We start from the raw sequence: 25011 nt of genomic DNA, 5'->3' as shown, positions 1-25011 counted from the left end.
CATTTAAAAGAACTTTTTTTGCGCACATAAAATCAATTCCTATCAAAACTAAACAATCCAATCAGAAGGAAACAGATCATGAAACAAAAACCAAACTGATAACTTCTTAAATAAAGGGTTAAGATAAAATTTTAGGCAAGCGTAATCAAAAGAACTCTTGATTTTTTCTACTACAAAATGAAGATGCACCACAAAGTCATATTTCATTTTTTGTTAGGAGAAAGGGGATGGTATAGTAATAATGCACACACATGACTCATCATTAACAGAAAACTTCAAATCTTTCAAGAACATCATCCAATGAAAGATAACTGTGTACATAAATAGACTTCAAGATCATGATGAAACATTGGCAACATAAACACAAAAATACTTACAAATATGAGGTATGTGGGCTAATCAATTGTCAAATACATTGATATTATAATTTCTTATTAACAAACATTGGATAGATGTTGTAGCAGCACATTCCAAAACGATGAAGTCATCAGAAAAACAAGCTTCCCCAGGCTGCTATAAATGCAAAGCCGCCAAATGGAGCCAAGGTTGAGTATTTTCTGTCTTCAAGAAATGCAACCGTATAACACCTAAAAGTTCAACATTTGTCTCAATATCGTCAAAGACGAATGCAGATTAATCACATTCTATTTTCACAAATACTTATTCGCAATAATCAGATAGCACTAGTCTTACTTATTGGACAAAGGGCACAAACCACTACCATATCATAAAATGAACGGAGCGGAATGGAGTGGAGCGGAATGGAGCTGAGCGGAACGAATGTCCTATTCCATTGTTTGGAAATTTTAGAACGGAATAAGACAAGTTGTTCATTCTGCCCAAATTGGAAGGGAAGAAATATGATGGTAAGTGATGGAATGGAATGAAATTCATATCACTCCATTCCGCTCCGCTCCATCGAATTTTAAATGATTCAAACAATGGAATATCATTCCACTCCATCTCATTCCGCTCCGCTCCATCTGATTCCATCAATCCAAACAAAGAGCCTACCGGCAACATACCCACCGAGGCACTAAAAAAGAACAGACAGCCTAAGAACCATTAAGGGGGAGTACGGAATAAATCTCCTGGCAGCAAGCAAAAGCAAGAAAGCAAAAGGGGGCCAACTCACAGATAGTGAAATAAGGAGCATCAGAAAATCTCCTACAATGATGCCAAACAGAAAAGTTCTTGAGGATGGGTGATCAAATCCCAAGTTGTTAGGTTGTTTCCCCATTTAAAACTGATGAGTCTTAAACTGCTTTCACATTATATTTCTAACTATGTGGAGACCCCAACTTCAGTGAGTACTACAGATTTGTAAGCTATGAAGCACCGACACAGACACGGACACAATAGTGATACATGAACAGTGGTAATAATTTGAGAAAATGGACATGTCTGACTCTCGCGTCATTTTTAACCATATCATATGAGTATCACTTTAAAAATAACTATGACCCAGAAGTCCTCTAAACAAAATGGTTAACTGTCCATTGATTGATACCTATGTAGCACTGACACCTCTGAAAAAAGATGTGTCCGTGTCAGTATCGAATACTTGCTCCAACACTTGTGATTACGTTTAATTTATTCATTTTTTCAAATAATTATTGGTGTCGCCGTGTCAGTGTCAGGGTCAAATAACTCCAAGCCTATACATATGATGTCACCCTCATTCAAATGAATGATATCTTAATTATAAAATTGAACTCTATATGCCTCTCAAATCCCAGTGCCCACTTTTGATTTCCCACACCTCCTTACCCAAAAAAATTTAAATAGATAAATAAAGCAACTTTACAACTTTACAAATAAGCATCACAAACAGGTGGAAGTAAATTTTGAGAGAACTTACGTCCCAGAGAAAGCCAAGATTCCAGCTGTTAGAAGCCCTCCAAACTGCGTAAAGAAAAAGATGCGAGAAAAAACAAATTGATGATTATCATTTCACAATCACCATATACTTAGCATTTGTAAATTGTATGGTTATCATTTCCAAAATTGATTCTAAATAAAATTAAGGATGTGTTTAGATCTTCGCTTGCAAACCATTTTTCGCATCCCGAGACATTTTCACTAAGAAAATATAGAAGCTATAGAGCTAAGTGTGTGTTTGGTTCTGCGGTGAAGAAAATTGACTCGGGCTAAAAGTGAATTGAAGTAAAGTGATTTATGTTTAGATATATTTCTGCAAATGTGAGTTGAATGGTAAACATAGTGTAAAAATCAGTTTAAACTCAAAAACTACAAATCAGTTTAAACATATAGGTTGTAATTATAGGCTAATAGCATTTAAAAGGGGAAACAAAGTAAAATAAAAAAAAATAGAAAAATGGGAACTTACAAGATTGGGATTTTTTGTAATTGGAGCTGAAAGTAATGCAGCGGTATGAACCAAATGGTAAAGCGATGCTGTATGCCAAACCTTGACGGATACATTAAAAATTGAAGGTTTAATCATGAAATAGAAGTGAATAGAAATTGGGGGAAAATGAAAAGGAAGGAACGTACATCTTTGTAAGAAGGGTTTTGGGGCTTGAAAGCGTGCGCACCATAAGTGCCTAATCCAAGTGCTGCTACACCTGTTTCATTGAATTAGTTTTACAGAAGAAGAAGAAGAAAACATTGATGTAGTTTAGTTGAGGGATTCACCTGAAACCGCGGCCACTTTGTGCCAAATTAGAGGATTCATTTTATTTGTTTTTACTTTCTCTAAGCAGCAACACAACTATGTTCGGTCGGTGGTTGGTTCTTGACTCTTGAGAATGGGAAGTAATACTTTTTCAATACAATAAAAATTATTTTATTTCTTATAAAATAATGTTTATTATCATAAAAAATAGGTATATACATTTAATCATGTTTTTTACATGTTTTTTCACCTTTACAAACGAATTTTCACTATAACTCTTGATTATTTTAGAAATGGTCTTAACATTTGATAATCTTCAATTTCGATTAAAAATATATATATAATATAAATATTACTATATTTAATTGGATTTTATTATTAACATTATTATCAATTATTAAAATATGATTGCTCATGGTTGTATAGGATTATTATAAGATCGTTTTTATTGTAAAGAATGAAAGAAATACACAAGACAAACAATTCTCACGTCTTTGAAATATTTAAACATAAAAAATTAAGGCTTAATTAAATTTTTTATCTTGACTTTAATTATAGTTTTGTGATGGTATTTAGTCAATAAATTTTACTTTAAGTCTATCAAGATATATATGTTTAGTCAATTTAGTCATTTCTATTAAACTTTGTCAAAAAAAAATTAAATTAGATTTAATTGACATATGAGTTGATTTTATTTTAATATGATATTTATTAATAAAGTTGGAACTCTAAATTCACGATTACTAAGTCATTTCTCTTCTCTCTCAATAACACAAATCAATCACTTTTGACACAAATTCATGAATCCTAGATTATATCGTTATTTTAGAATGCAGTTTTACCATGAACCATAAAAGACTCAGTATTACTCGACAAACACTTCCAGGATCACTTCTTAACTATTCACTGAAGATTTATCCCCAATCATTACCCCATTTTTTTAAGTTGTAAAATATAATATTCATCATTCTACATTTGTGTGTTGTCCTGAATCATATTCCCTTCATTTTGTTTACTTTGATGATAGGGCATGAATTGTATTAGGTTTGACTGTGTCATACACCTTGGGATAATTTAGTAAGTTTACAGAATCAATTTACAATGGTCTCGAGTCTGTATGAGAGTGTGACCAGAATTATAAGTCCTACTTTAAAACTTTTGGTAGTTTAAAGGATTTATAGAACACAATATTAAAGAGTTTGTGGTACTAAGACACTATGAAAATAAATGAGATGGTACTCTTGAAAGATAATATCTGTATCAATAGGATTAAAAGTGTTGCACTTATGATTGGGTCTGTGCGTTTATATGGTATCCCCCATCATAATTTTAAATAGTAGAAAAGATTTAAACGATATGGTTTCTTAATGCACCATATATGCTTCTTACGCACCACACAAAAATTCTAAAATAGCCTTCAATTTTTAGAGATACATCTCCGAACACATCCAACACACACACACACAACAAAGACTATTCTGAGTGGCGCCCTATAAGTTGGGTTATTTTTATTTCAGAGATGCATCTCCATAATATTTCAATAAATATATTCAAAATTGATCAATTCAGTAGGACTTCCAGAGCTACATCTCCGGAAGTTTGGGTGAGATTTTGAAATATTATGTCACCTTTGCATGTCAGATATTTCCGGAGATTCATCTCTGGAATAATCTGATAAATGAAAAAAGTTGGAAATTTTTACTCAACTAACCCACTTTTTAAAACAAATCCCAAAATAACCAACTTTTCAGATTAATTCCTAAACTACTCCATTTTGAAGAGGTGACGCCAGATGAATTATCGTATACTCTCTAAGTTAAAGAGGTGGCGCCAATTGGATTGGCTAGTGCACCTGGTGTTGTCAATTCAATTGGCGTCCATGTGTAAAAAAGGAGAGGAGATGCCTATTGGTCTGGCGCCTTTGTGTATTGCGTAACTTTTTCTGAAAAATAATGTACGTTTTAGATAAAAGTCGAAATCGGACCAATTGATATTAATATTAATATGCGTTTACATACGAATACCATAAAGACTAATGTCATTGACCAGGATGACCTAACCGACCTCCGGTACCACATCCCCTAGATACCCAAATGCGTGGCTCTAACCCACGTTGATGATTCACCCCAGGTGTTTGAGGATTTGACGGCCCAGGAACATCACCACCACCTGCAATGAAGCGCTACTGCCATCGTTGAGTTCGTGACCTATGCCAGAGTAGTTGGGATGTGTTTGAGTTATTGGAGGACGACCAGGACAATTTAAGAGAGACATTGGTGTGAATGATGCATCGAGGAAAGGTTGAAATGATTGTTGTGGTATTTGGTAGCCATATGATTATTGCATCATCCATTGTGTATGCTTCACTTGCCTGGTCAAGATCCATTCAAGGCGCACTTATTCATGGTTTATTATGGAGGTTTCTTTGGTCTGTTTAGCATTCACTTCTTGGCCTTACATGTTCATTTTTTTCTTGTCTATGTTCATTGGTTCAAGCCCATTTCCATGGCATCACAACTTCCACTTTATTCAACTCATCCATAGCATTGCATCTGATCATATCCTCATGCTTAGTCCATGCCTAACCTATTTCATTTGGCCAATGTCATTCATGCCATTTGCATTGCCATTGTTGTTTGGTCCATGAATCTTTGATTATGACCTAGTTCATTATACATCTTGGGCCTTACTAGAGTTTTTGTTTCATGCTTGGCATTGTTCATCCAAGTTATGGTCATGTCCATTGATCCATGATTAGGTATTCATCAGGTACATCACTTAGTCTACTCCATGTCATTTTCATTGGTGTTTGGTCCATGAATCGTTGGATAAGTCCTAATCATTATCCATTTTGGTCCTTAGGTCTTGATTCATTCAAAATTCGTATTCATTGATTCATGTTATCATGTTCATTCATTTCAATATCTTTCATATCCATACAATTTATTTCAAATAGTCAATGCATTCAAATATCAAATATCATTTCATACAATCACATTCAAAGTCCATACATGTACAAAGACTACAAAATTGACCATTTATACAACAATTGACTTTTGGTCAACAGTTGACTTTTTGCGCGACAACCACAACATTTCTAACTAATTACAACAGTCAAACAGATATCATTTGGTCTAAACATCACTTCCATAACATCTTTATCATTTTTTATTTGCACTCATCCACGTAAGTCGTCGAGTTTCTCAATACATCTAATTTTTTTGCCTTTAGGTATGTTTCCGTCTAACCAACGAACCAACTCGCATCAACGTGGGTTAGGGCCACGCGTTCGGGTAACTAGGGGATGTGGTATCGGAGGTCGGTTAGGTCATCCCGGTCAACGGCATTAGCCTTTATGGTATTCGTATGTAAAGGCATATTAATATTAATATCAATTGGTCTGATTTAGACTTTTATCTAAAATGTACATTGTTTTTCAAAAAAAAATTACGCAATACACAGAGGCGCTAGACCAATTGGTGTCTTCTCTCCTTTTTTACACATGGGCACCAATTGGATTGCCAACACCAGTTGCACTAGCCAATCCAATTGGCGCCACCTCTTTAACTTAGAGAGCAGGCGCCAATTCATTTGGCGCCACCTCTCCAGAATGGGGTAGTTTGGGAATTAATCTAAAAAGTGAGTTATTTTGGGATTTTTTTTGAAAAAATGGGTTAGTTGAGTAAAAATTTCAAAAAGCTGCATGATCACACATCCATTATTGCCATTGTTGTTTTCCTCTACAAACCCTCACCAAAAACCCTTTCATTCTCAATCCATTTTTTCACTCCAAATCTCCAAACTTGTCATTCATCATATCAAAGAGAGCAAAAGAAGTTTGAATTTCAGGTAAAGATCATTTATTTCACACTACATTGCTCACATTAATCCTGTATTTTGCCTTAAAAAATGTGCGTTGTGTTCGGAAATGTATCTCCGGCACGAGTATGAAAATTTCCGAAGATGCATATTCGTGAAGGAGAATTGCGATCCTGAACGCAACGGAAATTAAAATTTCTCCTTTAGAGATCCTTACGAACGAGCATGATCAGTGATAGAATAGTCACCTCTTGTGACGATTGAAACCTTTGACGCAGATCTACGGAGTGATCACGAGCGTTGAACGACGACAATGCCTCTACTCAGTCCACACGAACAGATTCCTTCAATCTCAGTGCTAGCTGCTATGAATGAAGACTTTGTGTGTGTGTGAGAGAGAGAGAGAGAGACAGAGAGAGAAAGAGAGAAAACGAAAATGCAACCACAATGAATGCTTCTGCACAAGGGTTCTATTTATAGAACCACTTGTGTGGGCTTCAAGCTAAAAAGCCTACTTAAGTGTATGTGGCCCATATCTTATAATATGCCCAAAATCACTTAAGCGTGTGGTACCTTACCATATTTCGTATTCTACTTAAGTACATCATACCTTACGATGTTCTACAATTCACTTAAGTGCATCGTACCTTACGGTGTTCCTTAGTTACTCTATCTCTCATCAGTCCGTCCTTTGTGTGTGACCCTGTAGGTTTTCGCAACATTGGCAATTATATTAAATCACGTATTTAACATAATAAACAGTGAGCGGTATCTAGCAACACATCACTGCTATCCAAGACACGAAAATGTCATTTGATCTGACAAATCCTTCTGTGATAATACTTATGCGTACAATTACCTTTTTGTCCTTATGTCTATATTGAACACAAGGCATAGACCATGTCATCCTTGTCCAGCTCAATATTGGGCCCATAGACATTTATCCTGTTATGCAGGATGGGAAAATTCCATCTAGGTCACTCATGTCCCTCAGCATGCTTTGTGGAGTACCCATCTGTTGGTGTAAGCCCTAGAGGCCAATACTTTTTGGTACTTGTATCGAATTATTTATTAATAATAAAAGGCATTTTCTTTATTATGGTTGATTAATAAAGTCCCTGGAATAGATAGTCCGTTTAATGTATTAAGTGTGACTTAATCATGAGAACACATTAAACATAAGGACACTATTCCTAAAGTATCCGTAGTCGAGCTTTAGTGTGAAGTGGGATAACATTAAAGCATTAAGACTATTATGTTTGTAGACTGATAATCACATCTCATGGATCATGGATAAAGAGTTATCAAGTCTTAAACATAGGTATGAATATTAGGAGTAATATTTATACCGGATTGACCCGCTATGAGAATACTATATAGAAAGTTATGCAAAGCGTCATAAGTTATTCTCATGGTGATAATAGTGTATTCCACTCTTCGACCTGAAACCATTATGGATCCTAGATGTAGATTCGAGTGCTTTATTGATGATCCAACATTGTCCGTAACTGGATAACCATAAAGATAGTTGATGGGTACTCCACGAAGCATGCTGAGGGACATGAGTGACCTAGATGGAATTTGCCCATCCTGCATAACAGGATAAATATCTATGGGCCCAATATTGAACTGGACAAGGATGACACGGTCTATGCCTTGTGTTCAATATAGACATAAGGGCAAAAGGGTAATTATACACATAAGTATTATCACAGAAGGAATTGTCAGATCACATGACATTTTCGTGTCTTGGGTAGCAGTGATGTGTTGCTAGATACCGCTCACTGTTTATTATGTTAAATGGGTGATTTAATATAATTGCCAACGTCACGAAAACCTACAGGGTCACACACAAAGGACGGATTGATGAGAGATAGAGTAACTAAGGAATACCGTAAGGTACGGTGCCTTTAAGTGAGTTATAGAACATCGTAAGGTACGGTGTACTTGAGTAGAATACGAAATATGGTAAGGTACCATGAGCTTAAGTGATTTTGGGCATATTATAAGATATGGGCCAAAATACACTTAAGTGGGCTTTTAGCTTGAAGCCCACACAAGTGGTTCTATAAATAGAACCCTTGTGCAGAAGCATTAATGGCGGTTGCATTATTTTCGTTTTCTCTCACTCTCTCTCTCTCACTCAAAGCCTTCATTCATACCAGCTAGCACTGAGATTGAAGGAATCCGTTCGTGTGGACTGAGTAGAGACGTTATCATCGTTCAACGTTCGTGATCGCTCCGTGGATCTGCATCAAAGGTTTTGATTGTCACAAGAGATCTGCACCAAAGGTTTCAATCGTCACAAGAGGTAAATATTCTATCACTGATCATGACCATTCGTAAGGATCTCTAAAGGAGAAAATTTTAATTTCCGCTGCGTTTTGGACCGCAATTCTCCTTCAGTGGTATCAGAGCCACTTACGAAACCTTGAATCGGATAGCTGTTTAATTTCTGTATTAATATGATTAAAAGACAGAATGAATCAATTAATTAAACGGGTAATTAAATTTGGCGTCATGAGTGTACGAGTTGGATGATTGATGTTGACTATGCTTCGGTACCGACATTAGTATGGTGAAGCAGCGATACATCGATCGTCCATAGGTTACGCAATTGAGACCGATCAACTTATATATGATATAAGTAATCCTAATGCAAAGTACGGTATATGTGATATACTGTTTCTGTTTCGTTCATTCAAACACTAAGTGGTTGTTTTCCTTTGAGCGATCAATGGTCATTTGCTTCGGAATCCGACATTAGTATGGTGAAGCAATGACATGTTGATCATTCATACTGAATCAACAATCGAGGTGTGTTTGACGGTCTGAAATTGGCGCATTAGGGTTGGTGACGGCGCAAGGGTTGTGCCGTCAAGGAGTTGTGAATTTAGGGCTTTTTGGAACAGGTCTGTAGACTGTTTCAAAGTTCCGTTATTTTGGCCGCGTGACGAGCGTAACCAGATAGACGTGACGGTCGTCACGTGCTTTGTGTGACGATCGTAACAAAGCGTAACAAACTATGCGTGACGGTCGTAACAAGCCGCGTGACGGTCGTAACAAGCCTGTGACGGTCGTCGAAATTTAATTTGGTTTTAATTAATTAAAGGAATTAAAAATTAATAATAATAATGTGTTTGTTATTATTGCCTTGTTGTGATCAGTTATGGCCTTAGTCTTCCTTCATTTTGTTTTGGGTTTTTAAATACGACCTGCGTGTCGTGCCTCTCCTTTTGATCTCTTAATGTAACTTCTTTTCTCATCTCAAACCCTCGTATGTAAAACGAGTTTCTTCTGGAATGTAATGTTATGAAGAAAGAGAAGAAGACAATGTTATGAAGAAAGAGAAGATTTCAATATCAAAGGAGGACAACCTTGAAGATCAAAGGAGGACAACCTTGAAGATCTTGCTTGGAGAAGCTTAGAGAAGAATTCAATATTAAAGGAGGACAACCTTGAAGATCTTGCTTGGAGAAGCTTAGATCGTTATTAGGTTAGCTTAGGTTCTCTCATTGGCTTGGGAGAACAATTGTGCTAGGGGCCATAACTGTTTCATTGTGTATGTATGTTGATGCATGTGTATGTATGTTGATGCATGTGAATATATGTTGATGCATGTGAGAGACGATTTATATGATAAATAAGCCGGTGAGATCAGAACAATTGCAATTCCCTCAAACTAAAATATTAAGTTTATGCTTTCCAAGTCTTAGCACTCATCAAGACTAGTATCGGATAATGTAGGTTTCGCCTACGCGAGGTGCATGTTCTATATTAGTAAGGTGCGATGGGATAATTGTAATATCCAACTGCTAAGACAATGGGTAAAACTTAACTAAACAAATTATAATAATATTATATATGTTTGCTTTCCAAGTTTTAGCACTCATCAAGACTGGTATCGAATAATGTAGGTTTCGCCTACGCGAGGTGCATGTTTTGTATTAGTTAAGGTGCGATGGGATAATTGTAATATCCAACTGCTAAAACGATGAGTCAAACTTAATTATAATTTTATTATATATGTTTAGAAGCAAGAGTTGGGAATAATCCATATGATGGATTGGAATAAGGAGTTATTCACCCAACTGAAATTTTTGAGAGTTGTATGAGATACAACTGGAAGAAGTTCCTACCTAAATAACCTAGTTTTGTGTAATCCGCCTACGCGGACTTAAAACGAAGTGAAATATGGATCTCGACCCACTAGAAAATCTTCCAACGGGATTTTCCGAATCAAATGATGAGGGTCATTTGTTTTGAGTAAAATAGTGGGAGCATATTTGATTAAAGGCCTAATTAAATATGTCAATGATACCTATATTTTCTTAATCCCTATGTAGATAACCATGACAGCAAACACCTCTAACAACATCTTGCGATCAATCCTTGACAAGGAAAAATTGTTTGGGACAAATTTTCTGGATTGGCACCGAAACCTGAGGATTGTCCTCAAACATGATAAAAAGCTGTATGTCTTGGAGACACCTCTTCCTGAAGAGGAACCTCCTAGTTCTGCACCTAAGGCAGAAAGAGATGCTTATAAGAAGCATGTCGATGATGCCAATGAAACTGCTTGTCTCATGCTAGCTACCATGAACTCAGAATTGCAAAAGCAACACGAGAACATGTCAGCGTTCGATATGATCGAACACCTGAAGCTGCTCTATCAAGAGCAAGCAAGGCATGAGAGGTTTGAAGTTTCAAAAGCCCTTTTCCAAAGCAAGTTAGCTGAGGGAGCCCCTGTAGGTCCCCATGTACTCAAGATGATTGGGTATGTGGAAAACCTTGAGAGATTGGGTTTTCCCCTCGAAAAGGAACTTGCGACTTATTTGATCTTGCAATCGTTGCCAGATAGTTTCAGTCAATTTGTCCTAAATTTCAATATGATTGATATGGACAAATCTCTTCCTGAACTGCTCGTCATGTTAAGAACTGCCGAGCAGAATCTGAAGTCAAAAGGGAAGTCCATTCTGATGATCGGAAATGGAAAGAGACAGAACAAAAGGCCCACTAAGCAGGGTGATAAAGGGAAGGGCAAGGAAGTTGCCAAACCCAAACCCACCGTTACTGCTTTAAAGCCTAGTGGAGGCATAGCAAAAGAAGGCACCTGCTTCCATTGCGGTAAGACCGGACACTGGAAGAGGAACTGCCCAAAGTACCTGGAAGATAAGAAGAATGGAGTAGAGACTTCAACTTCAGGTATTTTTGTTATTAACTTATCTACTTCTGCATCATGGGTATTAGATACTGGATGCGGTTCTCACATTTGTACAAATGTGCAGGGGCTGAAAAGGAGTAGAGATTTGGCAAAAGGTGAAGTTGACCTACGAGTTGGCAATGGAGCAAAGGTTGCTACTTTAGCCGTAGGATCTTATGTATTGACTTTACCTAGTGGTTTTATAATTCAGTTAGAGAACTGTTATTATGTACCTGCAATTAGCAGGAATATTATTTCCATTTCTTGTCTGGACAAGTTTGGTCTTTCATTTATAATAAAGAATAATTGTTGCTCAATTTATTTGAATAATATATTCTATGCTACTGCACAAATGAGCAATGGACTATATGTCCTTGATCTCGAAATGCTTATTAATAAGATTAATACTAAAAGGGTGAAACCTAACGAGTTAAAACCAACTAGGTAAGAATATTAAAACTCTTCGATCAGATCAAGGTGGTGAGTATTTAAGCCTAGAGTTTGATGACCATCTGAAAGAGTGTGGGATCCTATCCCAACTTACTCCTCCTGGAACACCCCAATGGAATGGTGTATCTGAGAGAAGAAATCGAACCCTGTAAGACATGGTACGATCCATGATAAGTCACGCCGATCTTCCAAACTCCTTTTGGGGACATGCACTATTGACAGCAGCTTACACACTTAACCATGTTCCATCCAAAAAGGTTGAGAAGACACCATAGGAGATATGGAGTGGTAAGAAACCACATATGTCTTACATAAAGATTTGGGGTTGCGAGGTTTATGTGAAACGACAAATTTCAACTAAGCTTGAGCCAAAATCTGACAAATGCTTATTTATGGGGTATCCTAAAGAAACAAGAGGGTATTACTTCTACAATCCTTCTTAGGGCAAAGTGTTTGTTGCTCGAACTAGAGTTTTCCTAGAAAAGGATTTTATTTCCAAAGGAACCAGTGGGAGGAAAGTAGAGCTTGAAGAAATTCAAGAATCATAAAGCATCGACACACCTATAGAGGAATTGGAGCAGGAAACACAAGTAGTTGTGTAAGAGCAACCTGCTCAAGTAGAACAAGACCAGCGTAGGTCAGGCAGGATACGTCACCCACCTGAGATATATGGATCAAGGTGATGTATTACTCATGGATCAAGATGAGCCTGTGACCTACTCATGGAATCTTCGTTTTGATGAAACAGTAAAACAATATGGATTCATCAAGAATGAAGATGAGCCTTGTGTCTACAAGAAGGTTAGTGGGAGCATGATCGTATTCCTGGTATTATATGTAGATGACATATTACTTATTGGAAACGATATCCCTACCCTGCAACAAGTAAAGTCTTGGGTGGGGAAATGCTTTTCTACGAAGGACCTGGGTGAAGCAGCCTATATATTAGGAATCAGAATCTATAGAGATAGATCATAAAATGTTTGGCCTAAGTCAGAGTACATAGACAAGGTGCTGAGACGCTTTAATATGAATGATTCCAATGGTTATGTGTTTTGCTGAAATGGTGGCGCTGTGAGCTTGAAAAGTTCAAAGCAAGATACAGTTGCTGATTCTACAACCGAGGCCGAGTATATTGCTGCCTCAAATGCAGAAAAGGGAGTTGTTTGGATCAAAAAGTTCATTGGTGAAATTGGCATAGTCCCTAGCATTGTGGATCCCATTGGTCTCTATTATGATAACAATGGTGCTATCGCACAAGCTAAGGAGCCTAGATCTCACCGACGATCCAAACACATACTTAGGCGTTATCATCTCATTCGAGAGATAATAGATAGAGGAGATGTGAAAATATGTAAAGTACCTACACTTGATAATATAGCCGACCCACTGACAAAACCTCTTGCGCAGCAGAAGCATGATGGCCATACTAGATCAATGGGCATACGGGGTATGCCTGATTGGCTCTAGTGCTAGTGGGAGATTGTTGGTGTAAGCCCTAGAGGCCAATACTTTTTGGTACTTGTATCGAATTATTTATTAATAATAAAAGGCATTTTCTTTATTATGGTTGATTAATAAAGTCCCTGGAATAGATAGTCCGTTTAATGTATTAAGTGTGACTTAATCATGAGAACACATTAAACATAAGGACACTATTCCTAAAGTATCCGTAGTCGATGTAGCACCTCAAATTTGCACCTATCATTATGCATACATTTTCATATTAGGTCATAGCATATCATGGTCCATTGCATAACATTTGCATTGCCTCAGTTGCCTCTAGTGCAAGACAATCAGAAATTAGGTCAAACTAATCTCCTGATCAGTCAACCAAGCAAGCAAAGGAATTTTTTCATTGAACCAAGGCCTTGGGGTTTGTCCAACAAGTTCACATGACTTGGGGATCCATTTGAAGTATTTTGGTCAAGGATTGAAGGCTCAGAGGTCAGCAGTTCATACACAGACAGTCAAAAGTCAAAGAAAGTCAACTGTCAGTCAAAGCAGTGGATGGTGGTCATTCTTGTGGAATTTGGGCACCATGGTCAATAATCAAGAGTCCATACAACTTGAGACATCATTTGAAGTCAAGTCCTCAAGGAATTAGGGTTTGGAAGTCATCAGTCAATGCACAATCGGTCAGAAACCCTAAAAGTCAACTGTTGGTCAACTGTCTGTTTAATCAGTGATTGGATGATTGGAATTGGTTTGTGAGAGTTCATTCATGTCCAAATAGTCATCATACATCATGCCAAACACCATCATGGAAGAATTTGAAGCCAGATCATGAATTTCCCAAAACGGAAACTGGGCCTGTAACTGAAACCTGCCATAAATGGAAAGTCTTGATCCTCAAACTTACATTTTGATACAAACCTCAAATGAATTTTTGCCCAACATGAAAGTTGAAGATCTTGTTCTCCCATTTCCAAAAAGTCCTAGAACTCTCAATTCCCATGTGTGGTTGGCAAGTTATGATCGAATCGATTTCAGAAAATCTTGAACTTCAAAGGGCCATATCTCCCAAACCGTTTGGCCAATTTTGGTGGGGTTTTTTCCTACAAGTCACATTTGATCCCCTCTTTCCAAAATATAAATTTCATGTGCCAAAACTTCACCAATCAAAATGGCATATTTTGACTTTTCTCATTTAAATGTAAGTTTGACCAAGAGTTGACTTTTTAATTTAAACATTCTTTTCAACATTTGGCCAATTGGAACAGCTCATAAATGTCATTTAGAATGTGTTTGCAAAGTCGAAATATGCAGTACATAATGCCATTGCTTGGTTGCTTGAATTGTAAGAAAGGTACAATTTCACCATACCACTCCATGCTATCCACCATGCCTTACCTTGTACTATGGAAACAGAAGTCTAAACCATCTTTTGCTGTCATTTTGAACCTCATTTAGCAGCATAAAACCACAGAAAAGAGGCCATGCTTGCTTGCTTGGAATTAGGGGAGAAAGGACATGTTTGCAACAAATCCAATTCATGAACCATACCTTGTACTGTCCAAACAGCAGACCTAGCAGCATTGTGCAACATGTTTTTCTGTCATTTTGGGATGCACAAGGCTACACAATACCACAAAAATTGGAGGCTGCAAAAAAAGAGATCACACCTTGGCACTATTGGAGGGAACTGTCAAATTACCACAGTTCCAAGAGATTACATGGCAACCAAAAACAACAGCCAACAGTAGGTTTTGGCAAGGAGATTTTCTGTCAACAAAAGGACAGTAGCAGCAACTGTAAAAAAAAACAACACAGCAGAAAAACCTTACTCATTTTCAAGATTTTTATCATTGTTCAAAACCTGGCAAAATCAAAAGTAACAGAGGACATATAGCAACAGCAGCAGACCAAGAAAAAACCTCTCCCACTTGCAAGACTCACCATGAACCAAACATAACTTAACCTTGCTTGACTTCACATCAAAACATACCTCATTTGGCATTTTACAAGAAAAAAACCTGAGCTTTGCATTTTGTGCTGAAGAACCCTGCTAGCCAACAAAAGAACTTCAAACCACCTTGCTGTTGCTGTTTGGAGCTGTCAAGAAACACCTTGCAGGCAGAACTGGATTTGGTTTTCATGACTAGGAAAAACCAACTGAACAAAACCTCACTCTCTCTCAAATCCATTCTTTGGCCATTTTCCAAAGTTCTTCCCAAAACTCCATAGAACATGACATAACCTAACCAATAAAACTCACCTCACTTGCATTTTACCAAAAAAACCTGTCAAAACTGAAAAAAAACCAAACTTGAGCCTTGCATTTTGACAGTCCAAACCATGCCTTGCCAACATAGGACAGCAAATTGAAGCACCCTTTTTTTTCCTGTCATGAGAAGACATATAGCAGCAGCACAGCAGATAGAAATATAGAGCTTCATTCATTCAAACTCACCTTTTTGCATTTCAAAAATTTCCTGCACAATACCAAAACAGCAGGACTTTTCATCCTTATCCTGTCATCTGAAACATAATTGACATCCATCAAACACCAAAGAACCAAATCCTGCAAAACAAAGAGGCAACATCCAACAGTAGCACTTTCAAAACACAGTCCAAAACCTCAAAGGAACTTGAGCCTGGCATTTGCTTCCCAACATCCAGTCATCATTTCCTGTCAACAATGAAACCAGAAGCAGCTCAAAACCACTGCTCCATTGGAAGCTTGGCCATGGCAGATTTGGATGCAAGCACGAGCAAGCTTCATTGAGCCAAGTTTACTTCCCCATTCATCTTGTAGGAGCACATTCTTCATCTGTTTCAAGCACTCACCAGCAAAAAGTGGCTGAATCTTCACTGCTCATCATTTTGGTCAGTTTTTCGACTGGCTCTTTTTGCTAAATCATGCTGTGTTTGTGAAAGATCTTGTTATGCTAAAATCAATGCCACTTGAACCATTGAAAATGATCCACTATGATGTGAGAAATATGGATTTCAACTTGTATGCTCAAATGTGTTTTGGCTCGATTTGGTTTGTTTAAACTGATTTAATGAAATCTATTGCTGAAATGTTGATGTACATGGCTTGATGTTCCAATTGGTGTGCTCCATTCTCATTTCTAGAAAATTTTCGATTTGAGCTTGTTAAAGATGATGAAGATCATGCTGTGTTCAAACTTTTGTTCTGCTCAGAAAATTCATGAGTGTGTTGGTTGTTTAGAGGTTGCATCATGATGTTATTTCACGGCCATGCTGTATGCTTGATGCTGTCGAATTTTACGTTGGATGATTGCATAATGATGAATGTTCATGATGTTGTGTTTAAACCCTAACCCTGCCCAGAAGAATGAATTTCGATTGGCTGTTTTTGCTCCTGGTTACTGTTCCATTGGTTGCTAACCAATTAAAACATTTCCTGGCCTGGCCTTAAACGCAGGCGTTTTGATAAGTGGGGCGTGTATTTACAGCATTGCCACTGGTCAACCCTTGTTTGACCATTCCTTCATGCTATTTGCTCATGTTTGCTCAAATTATTCACACAACTTCCACAATTCACATTTCACTCAAATTAAATCCAAAAATTATGAAACTTTTTCCATCATTTTCACAAGAGTGTCTAGTATTTGATTTTGATTTTTAATGAATTTTTCACTGGCTGGATTTTAATTGGTAATTGTTTTCCCAACATGTATGCATAAATGATACACATTGCCATTCCTTTTGTGAAATACTCATATTACATCCTTTGGTCTTGAAATTTTTTGTGGTAAAACTAGACACACTCATGGTGATTTTGGTATAGAGTTTATGAATTTATCATTTGTGGTTTGTGAGATATGATTTTTTGAATTAGGGTGTGACAATTTGTGTCACACCATTGATGACCAACTTCATGATTTTCATTGCCATGCTTCTTGACCTCCCAAATGACTTGATTTTTTGCATGAGCTTACTCTTGTATGTCTAGTTGACTTGTGAATTTTCTTGGATTTAATTGAACTATTTTCCATTTGTTTGAGATTTTCCTTCCCTGCCTAGTCAAATGTTGACTTTGTGTGACACATGTTCCCATTTCATTTGTGAAATTCTCATACTTTATTAGATGGACATGAAATTTTGCATGAGATAACTAGACATCCTCATCTTTACCATGGTTTTGATCCCATTCATTTATCATACACCATTCTTGACTTATGATTTTTCTAAGTTGATGCATGTTTGGTTGACTTCTATGAGCATGTTCAAAAGTGCTTTGACTTTCTGATTTTCATTGACTGCCTTCCACTTGCCCAAATGGGATGAAATTTGACATGCTTACCATGCTATGTGTTAGGTTTGATCATGATTTATTTGGTGATTTTTGAAAATGTCTTAGTTTGCTTTTGATGCAAGTCTTGCTGTTGACTTCTATGAGCCTCTGTTTGCCATACTTTGACCTAAATGGTTCATGAAATGATGATAGTGATTGATATGAATGTGAACCCAATTGGTTTTGTTTCTTGATTGTTGGAACATGATTTTGGATACTCATCCTCTGCTGTTTTGACTTTTCCATTCATTTTTGACCCCAGGCTTGTCCTAGTGGTCCTGTTACTCACCTTTGAGCTTGTGTTTTCAGGTTGACCATCAAATGGCCATTAAGACCAATTCTTTTGATTGAGCTTGCTCAAATATCATTGCCTAACCTCTTTGTTTTGTAGGTGGCTTGGCTCACATGCCTTAAGCCTTGTGCCTTGCACATCCATTGGCCTCTGATTAACTGTTGACCTCTGATTCTTTTTGTTTGGTTTGAAGTTGCATACTAACATCTGCTTGACTGTTTCAGGTGCTTTAGTTGCTTAGTTCCTTGTGAACTTTTTGCTTTGCTTTGCTTGTATAAGCAATTTGCATTGAGGTATGTCTCTTCTACTTCATGTAGTCTGGAAGACCTGGCCTGTTACTTGGCCAGGCAACTGTCTGAAGTCCTCCTTAAGAGGCAATGTTTGTGGATGTTTAACTTTTGTCCCTGCATAGAGTCAAAGTCCTCCTAAGCGAAGAGGCAATTGGTGGAAGGTAGGGATATGCAATCTATCCCCCACTATTCAGTGTGTCATCTGCTTTGCTCACACCACTGTGTTGATGCATTTCAGATAAGAACCCAAGATCTTGTGCAACTGTACAGTTGAGTCAGTTTTAAATGTGTAGAAGGGTTCCCACTTTCTGAACCCACACATTCTTGTCTTGAGCTCTCCCAGGCCAGGGATAAGAGCTGTGAGGTCTCATCCTCACTTCATCCTTTCATCTGCTTCACCTTAGCCCCTCAATGGCAAGGTTAAGAGCAACACTCACCCCATTCCAGAGGTTTGTTTGTCGAGGTTGATATGACCCCTTGACTAAAACCTAACCCTTGTTTGAGCCACTTGTTTGTGTATAGCGTGTGCTATCTGTGCTTGTAGGATTGTTTGACTTGCTTCCTGTGCAAGATAGGATTGTTTGACTTGCTTCCTGTGCAAGTTAGGATTAGTTTAGACTTGCTTCCTGTGCAAGTTAGGTTTTGCTTGGCTTGCTTCCTGTGCAAGTTAAGCGTGTGTGGCTTGCTCCCTGTGTGAGCCATACTTAGGATAGGTTGGCCCTTGTGCCATTTAGCTAGAAACCATAACTTAGGGTTGATTTTGCATGACAACATCTAGGCTCGAGTCGTAGTCTCCCTAGAGTTGTGTCTCCCTCTGTTATCTGGTTAGGCTAGAACCTTTGTCCCTGCGTAGGGGAACTACATCGCCCTGATCTTCACACCAGATGAAGTATGTAGGCAGGAGATTGAGCTGATCTCTCCGGGCGCCCTTTTTCTTTTTCCACCTTTGTGTCTTAACCACCCTTGTGTGTGTTTTGGTTCGGATGCTGACATAAGTCCAGTAATTGGCAGTCGGGCTCCACGTTTGCCTGTGTTTTGTTTGTTTGTGTGCGTGTCAGCCGAGCTACGAATGCTCTGATTCTTCTCTCGTCCGAGAAGATACGTATGCATAGGATGCGATATCCTAGCGAGCATGTGTCGTTCCCCAGTCCGAACTACTTGGACTCTGATGTCTATGCCTGATAGACTAAGTAGGCCCAGGATGCGACATCCTGCCGAGTTCAGTTTCAGTCAGTCTCCTTCGTTTCTTTCAGCCAGTGTGTGTGAGTATTTGAGCAGTGTTTAGCAACCAATTTCCTTTCTAGTGTGCGTGGATCCCGTAGAGTACTACGGATGCGTAGGGGTGCTAATACCTTCCCTTCGCATAACCGACTCCCGAACCCATACTCTTTGGTCGCGAGACCATGTTCTTTCCCAGGTTTACTCTGAGCGTTTCCTTTCCCTCTTTTGGGATAAATAACGCACGGTGGCGGCTCTGTTGTTCTTTCTTTTCCCGCCGGTTTTTTCGCGCGATGCGACAGCTGGCGACTCTGCTGGGGATGCAGAGAAGTTGACCTATGCTGGTCCATCTTCCCTGAGCGAGTCTCTCCTAGCGCTCTCTAGGTTAGGGTTTTGGTTGCTTTGTGCTGTGTTTATTTATTGCATTCATTATTTATTGTTTGCATTCATTGTCTATTGTTTGCATTTATGTTTGCATTAATGTTTGCATTTATTCATCTGTTCACCTGGCTGGTTGTTTGTTTCTCTCTGTGTGGGGGGGAAGAGTCAGTTGAGGTAAAAGGTCCAATACCCAGACCATGAGTGCAATCTAGGATACCTAGGAATAGAGTGATTCATGGGAAGCGGGTGGTATGGCGCCACTTAGCGGAACATTGATATCACGAGCAGTTCAGACCCTGGTGGGATGCTGTCGTTACATACTTCGGGTGTGTATATGACAGTATTCTGCGAAAGGTTATTTATGCTGCGTTTCTCTCAAGCTTTACCCTGGCCTAGACTACACCCGTGAGTGGGGAAGGGTTATTTCATTACAGGTACCGTTGGTGACTCGGTTCTGTTGGTGACTTGGTTCTGATGGTGACTTTGTGTTCAGACAGTGTTCAGTTGACCTTAAGTTGGATTTATGTTCTGGTTTTGACTGAAGCTTCGACCTAGTGATCAGAGATTGCACAACCAGCCAGCCGTGTCTGCATCATGTGCATCATAGCATATTTATTTTTCAAAAGAAACGCATTGAAAAAAATATATAAAAAAAATCAATCAAAAAAAAAAGGAAAAAAAAGAAGAAAAAAACTAATCTCTGCATGCATATCATTTCTCAGGTACATTCCTGAGCTTGTCTACTGATAGAGATGGCAACAGTCCCAGAGTTGAAGCGGAAGACCTGTTCCTACAGTTTCCACCGTGAGCCGTTGACTCCGCTAGTTGAGTTGGGTAGTCTCGTGACAGACGATCGACTGAAGAGTTTTGTTGGGCGGTATGGAGATATCTTGACAGTATTGAAGACGGTAGTGGATCCAGTGCCTCTGCAGACACTACTTCAGTTTTATGACCCAGAGCTCAGATGCTTCACTTTCCAGGATTATCAGCTTGCACCCACTCTCGAGGAGTATTCTATACTGTTGAGCATCCCGATTCAGCATCAGGTTCCTTTCTTGGACGTACCAAAGGAGGTTGACTTTAAGGTTGTTGCCAGAGCTCTCCGGTTGAGTGTTAAGGAAGTTTGTGATAATTGGAAGCCCAGTGGGGGAGTTGTGGGTCTGCCGTTGAAGTTTCTTCTGAGAATAGCCAGAGATGAAGCAGAGAAGGGAAATTGGGAAGCTTTTCACGCGCAACTTGCCGCCTTGATATATGGAATCATCCTATTTCCCAGTATGCCAAATTTCATTGACTTCACTGCTATCAGCATTTTCATCAGAAGGAATCCAATCCCTACTCTTCTAGCAGATACTTACTATGCTATTCACAGCAGGCATGGTAAGGGAGGAGCCATTAGGTGTTGCCTACCTCTTCTGTTCAAATGGTTCATGTCTCTTCTGCCAGCCAGTGGACCATTTGTGGATACCCAGAGTACTCTGAAGTGGACTCAGAGGGTCATGTCGCTTACTTCCTACGACATCAGGTGGCAGTCGTACCGGATGGATGTGAAGGATGTCATCATAAGTTGTGGTGAATTCCGGGGCGTGCCACTCATAGGGACCAAAGGTTGCATCAATTACAACCCAGTTCTTTCTCTTCGCCAACTAGGGTTTGTTATGAGCGAAAGACCGCTCGAAGCAGAGATAGCTGAGAGTTTTTGTTTCGAGAAGAAGGATGACCCTGTTAGGTTGGAGCAGATAGGGAGAGCCTGGAGAGATGTGGGAGTGAAGGATGGATCCGTCTTAGGGAAGAAGTTTGCCATTGCAATGCCCGATTACACCGATTGGGTAAAGAAGAGAGTAGGAACTTTGTTGTTACCCTATGATAGGATGGAGCCGTTGCAGGAGCAACCACCTTTGATCCTTGCTGATAGTGTGTCTGCTGAACACTATAAGCAAGCCCTAATGGAGAGTCGTCGTCTGAGAGAGAAGGAGCAAGACACTCAGATGGAGTTGTACAAAGCTCAGGCTGATAAGCTGCACTTGGCCCATCAACTCAGGGAGGTGCAAGGAGAGGATGCTAGCAAAGCAAGAGGTAAGAAGAGGTCATATGAGGAGATGGAGTCTATGTTAGATGCGGAGCATAGGGAGTGCCTGAGGCTGCAGAGGGTTGAGGCCAGCTATCAGAAGAAGATCAGAGACTTGGAGAAGCAACTTAGAGATAAAGACATCCAGTTGAAGAAGGAAGTAGACTTGAGACAGGCATCAGAGAACCATCTTGGAGGAGAAGTCTTAGAGCTTAGAAGACAGTTGAAGGAGAAGATTACCCCTCTACCAGAATGCTCAGAATGCTCACTGTTGATAGACCAGTGCCATTACCTGAAGACCCTCATTCCAGAAGACCGTCTGTCTTAATTCGTATCTCTGATTGTATTTTGTTGAGAATCACCTCCAGGCTTGTTGGATGGGATTCATTTGCGTGTAAACCATCTCTTGGATCTTTTGTTAAGAATCACCTCCAGGCTTGTTGGATGGGATTCTTTTTCTTTGTACGTTGTTTATTCAGATATTCCGTTGGCATTGGTTGTATGCCTTTTTACCCTTATGTATATATAAGGATGCCAGCATTTCCTTGTATCTGTTTGTTCTCTTGTTGCTGCAGGTTGCCATCTTTTCAGGATGGGTCAGGCTCTTTGAATGCCTGAGAAATGAGCATATCATGTGCATCATACGCATCATTAGCATCATACTCATATCATTTTGCATAACAGGTGTTCTTGATCGTGACTTCTCACTCTTGGTTCCTGTTCAGGCAGGATAGCTGATCAACGTCCGCACCGCTACTCAACAAGACTGAATCAACAGAGAAGTATGGATCAATTTCAAGCTGAGTTGGCTGAGATGAAGGCTAGCATGGCCCAGTTTATGAATATGATGCAAGGGGTTGCGCAAGGTCAAGAAGAACTTCGGGCTATGGTTCAGAGACAAGAGGCTGCAAATCCACCGATCAACCATGCTCCGCCAGAGGGAGGCCCGGTCAATGATAACAATATTGCTGCTGCTGTACCCGTCCACAACTATGCTGTAGGTGATGAGTTGGGGGGTATTCGAATCAACGGTCAACCTATTGTTCCAGATGCCGCTAATGCCAGAGTAGTCCGTGCTCCGGCCCGTAATCCTGCTACGATTGTTGACAGACAGGAGGATATGTTCTCTCTGCTCAGTGAAGACGAAGACGTTCTGGGAAGGGTTAATGAGAGAGACCGCAAAGTTGAGGCTCTTGCTGAGAAGATCCGTGCTATGGAAAGTCAAAATTCTCTTGGTTTTGATGTTACTAATATGGGATTGGTTGAAGGTTTGAGAATCCCTCACAAGTTCAAAGCACCGTCCTTTGACAAATACAACGGTACTTCTTGCCCTCGCACCCATGTGCAGGCTTATTATCGAAAGATCTCTGCGTATACCGATGATGAAAAGATGTGGATGTATTTTTTCCAAGATAGTCTATCTGGGGCTTCTTTGGACTGGTACATGGAATTGAAGAGAGATTTGATCCGATGCTGGAGAGATCTGGGTGAGGCCTTTTTGAGGCAATACAAACATAACATGGACATGGCGCCTAGCCGGACTCAGCTGCAGAGTCTTTGTCAGAAATCCGGAGAGAGCTTCAAGGAGTATGCCCAGAGGTGGCGTGAACTGGCTGCTAGAGTTCAACCCCCTATGCTGGAGAGGGAGTTGACAGACATGTTTATTGGTACTCTTCAAGGTGTGTTTATGGACCGGATGGGGAGCTGCCCGTTCGGTAGTTTTTCTGATGTTGTCATTTGTGGAGAAAGAACTGAGAGTTTGATCAAAACTGGGAAGATTCAAGATGCTGGTTCCTCTTCTTCTAGGAAGCCGTTTGTTGGGGCACCTCGTCGAAGGGAGGGTGAAACTAATGCTGTTCAACACCGCAGAGATCAGAATAGAATTGAATACCGTCAAGCTGCTGCAGTGACCATTCCGGCACCTCAACCTCGCCAGCAACAACAACAAAGAGTTCAACAACCGCAACAACAACAACAACAGCAGCGTCCTTTCCAGCCTAGGCAGAAGTTACAGGCTGATAGAAAATTTGATCCTCTGCCTATGTCTTACGCAGAACTACTACCCGAACTACTCAGGTTGGGGATGATTGAGTTGCGTACAATGGCTCCGCCTACAGTATTGCCTCCTGGATACGACGCCAACGCCCGTTGTGACTTTCACTCTGGGGCACCAGGCCACCATACTGAGAAGTGTCGAGCTCTCCAGCACAAGGTTCAAGATTTGATCGATGCCAAGGCAATCAACTTCGCTCCGGTGCCTAACGTCGTGAACAACCCTATGCCTCAGCATAGTGGGCATAGAGTGAACAACATTGAAGGGAAAGAAGCTGAAGATCTGGTTGTTAATGTTGATGACGTTCAGACCTCTCTGCTAGTCGTGAAGGGTCGTCTGCTGAATGGGGGTGTCTACCCGGGCTGTGATGAGAATTGTTTGGGCTGTGCAGAATCTGAGAATGGTTGCGACCAGTTAAGGGCCGGTATCCAGGGTATGATGGATGAGGGTTGTTTGCAATTCAGTAGGGCTGTAAAGGATCGTGGAACGGCGTCAACTATCACCATTTACTTTAAACCGTCTGAAGAACGTGGACCAAGGGTCGTCAGTGCGCCTGCAACGAATGGTACCCCAGTTACCATTCCCGTGCCTGTAACCATCAGTGTTCCAACTACTATCGTGGCGTCTGAAAGAAGGGCTGTTGAGAACAGTAAGGCCGTGCCGTGGAAGTATGATAATGCTCACCGCAGTTACAGAAGGGCTGAAAGTCAGACGAGACCAGTGAATCAAACTCCAGTGACAATTGGTTTACCGAATAGAGTTCCTGCAACTGTTGGTCCAGCTGTGGATAATGTAGGGGGTCCAGGAGGTTTTACCAGAAGCGGTCGTCTGTTCG

At 39.6% G+C, this 25011-nt stretch overlaps 1 protein-coding gene across 2 annotated transcripts; it reads right to left on the bottom strand.

The window, feature by feature from the left end:
- Positions 1–262: 262 nt before the first annotated feature.
- On the bottom strand, positions 263–2809 carry LOC127118021 (uncharacterized). Of its 2 annotated transcripts, none has more exons than XM_051048153.1 (5): positions 2659–2809; positions 2518–2588; positions 2351–2431; positions 1862–1905; positions 263–587 (listed from the first exon to the last, which is right to left on the bottom strand). In XM_051048153.1, exons 1-5 carry the CDS (start codon positions 2696–2698, stop codon positions 488–490), a joined length of 336 nt encoding a protein of 111 aa, XP_050904110.1. In that variant the 5' UTR covers positions 2699–2809; the 3' UTR covers positions 263–487. The 2 variants fall into 2 exon arrangements, with proteins under 2 accessions (XP_050904110.1, XP_050904111.1); XM_051048154.1 differs by having other exon boundaries at positions 2518–2579; positions 2659–2787.
- Positions 2810–25011: the final 22202 nt, after the last annotated feature.

This window comes from Lathyrus oleraceus, chromosome 2 (assembly GCF_024323335.1).
Source record: "Lathyrus oleraceus cultivar Zhongwan6 chromosome 2, CAAS_Psat_ZW6_1.0, whole genome shotgun sequence".
In the NCBI taxonomy this organism is placed as follows: domain Eukaryota; kingdom Viridiplantae; phylum Streptophyta; class Magnoliopsida; order Fabales; family Fabaceae; genus Lathyrus; species Lathyrus oleraceus.
Note: the sequence above shows the minus strand (reverse complement) of the source record. Positions and strands in the feature narration are given on the sequence as shown.

Bases quoted from the DNA above. Each gene is read 5' to 3' on its own strand.
- LOC127118021 (XM_051048153.1), bottom strand. From the start codon at position 2,698: ATGAATCCTCTAATTTGGCACAAAGTGGCCGCGGTTTCAG. The intron at 1,906-2,350 runs GTAAGTTCCCAT...TTCTTTACGCAG, and splicing joins TTACAAAAAATCCCAATCTT to TTTGGAGGGCTTCTAACAGC. The intron at 588-1,861 runs GTAAGTTCTCTC...TTGAACTTTTAG, and splicing joins ATCTTGGCTTTCTCTGGGAC to GTGTTATACGGTTGCATTTC.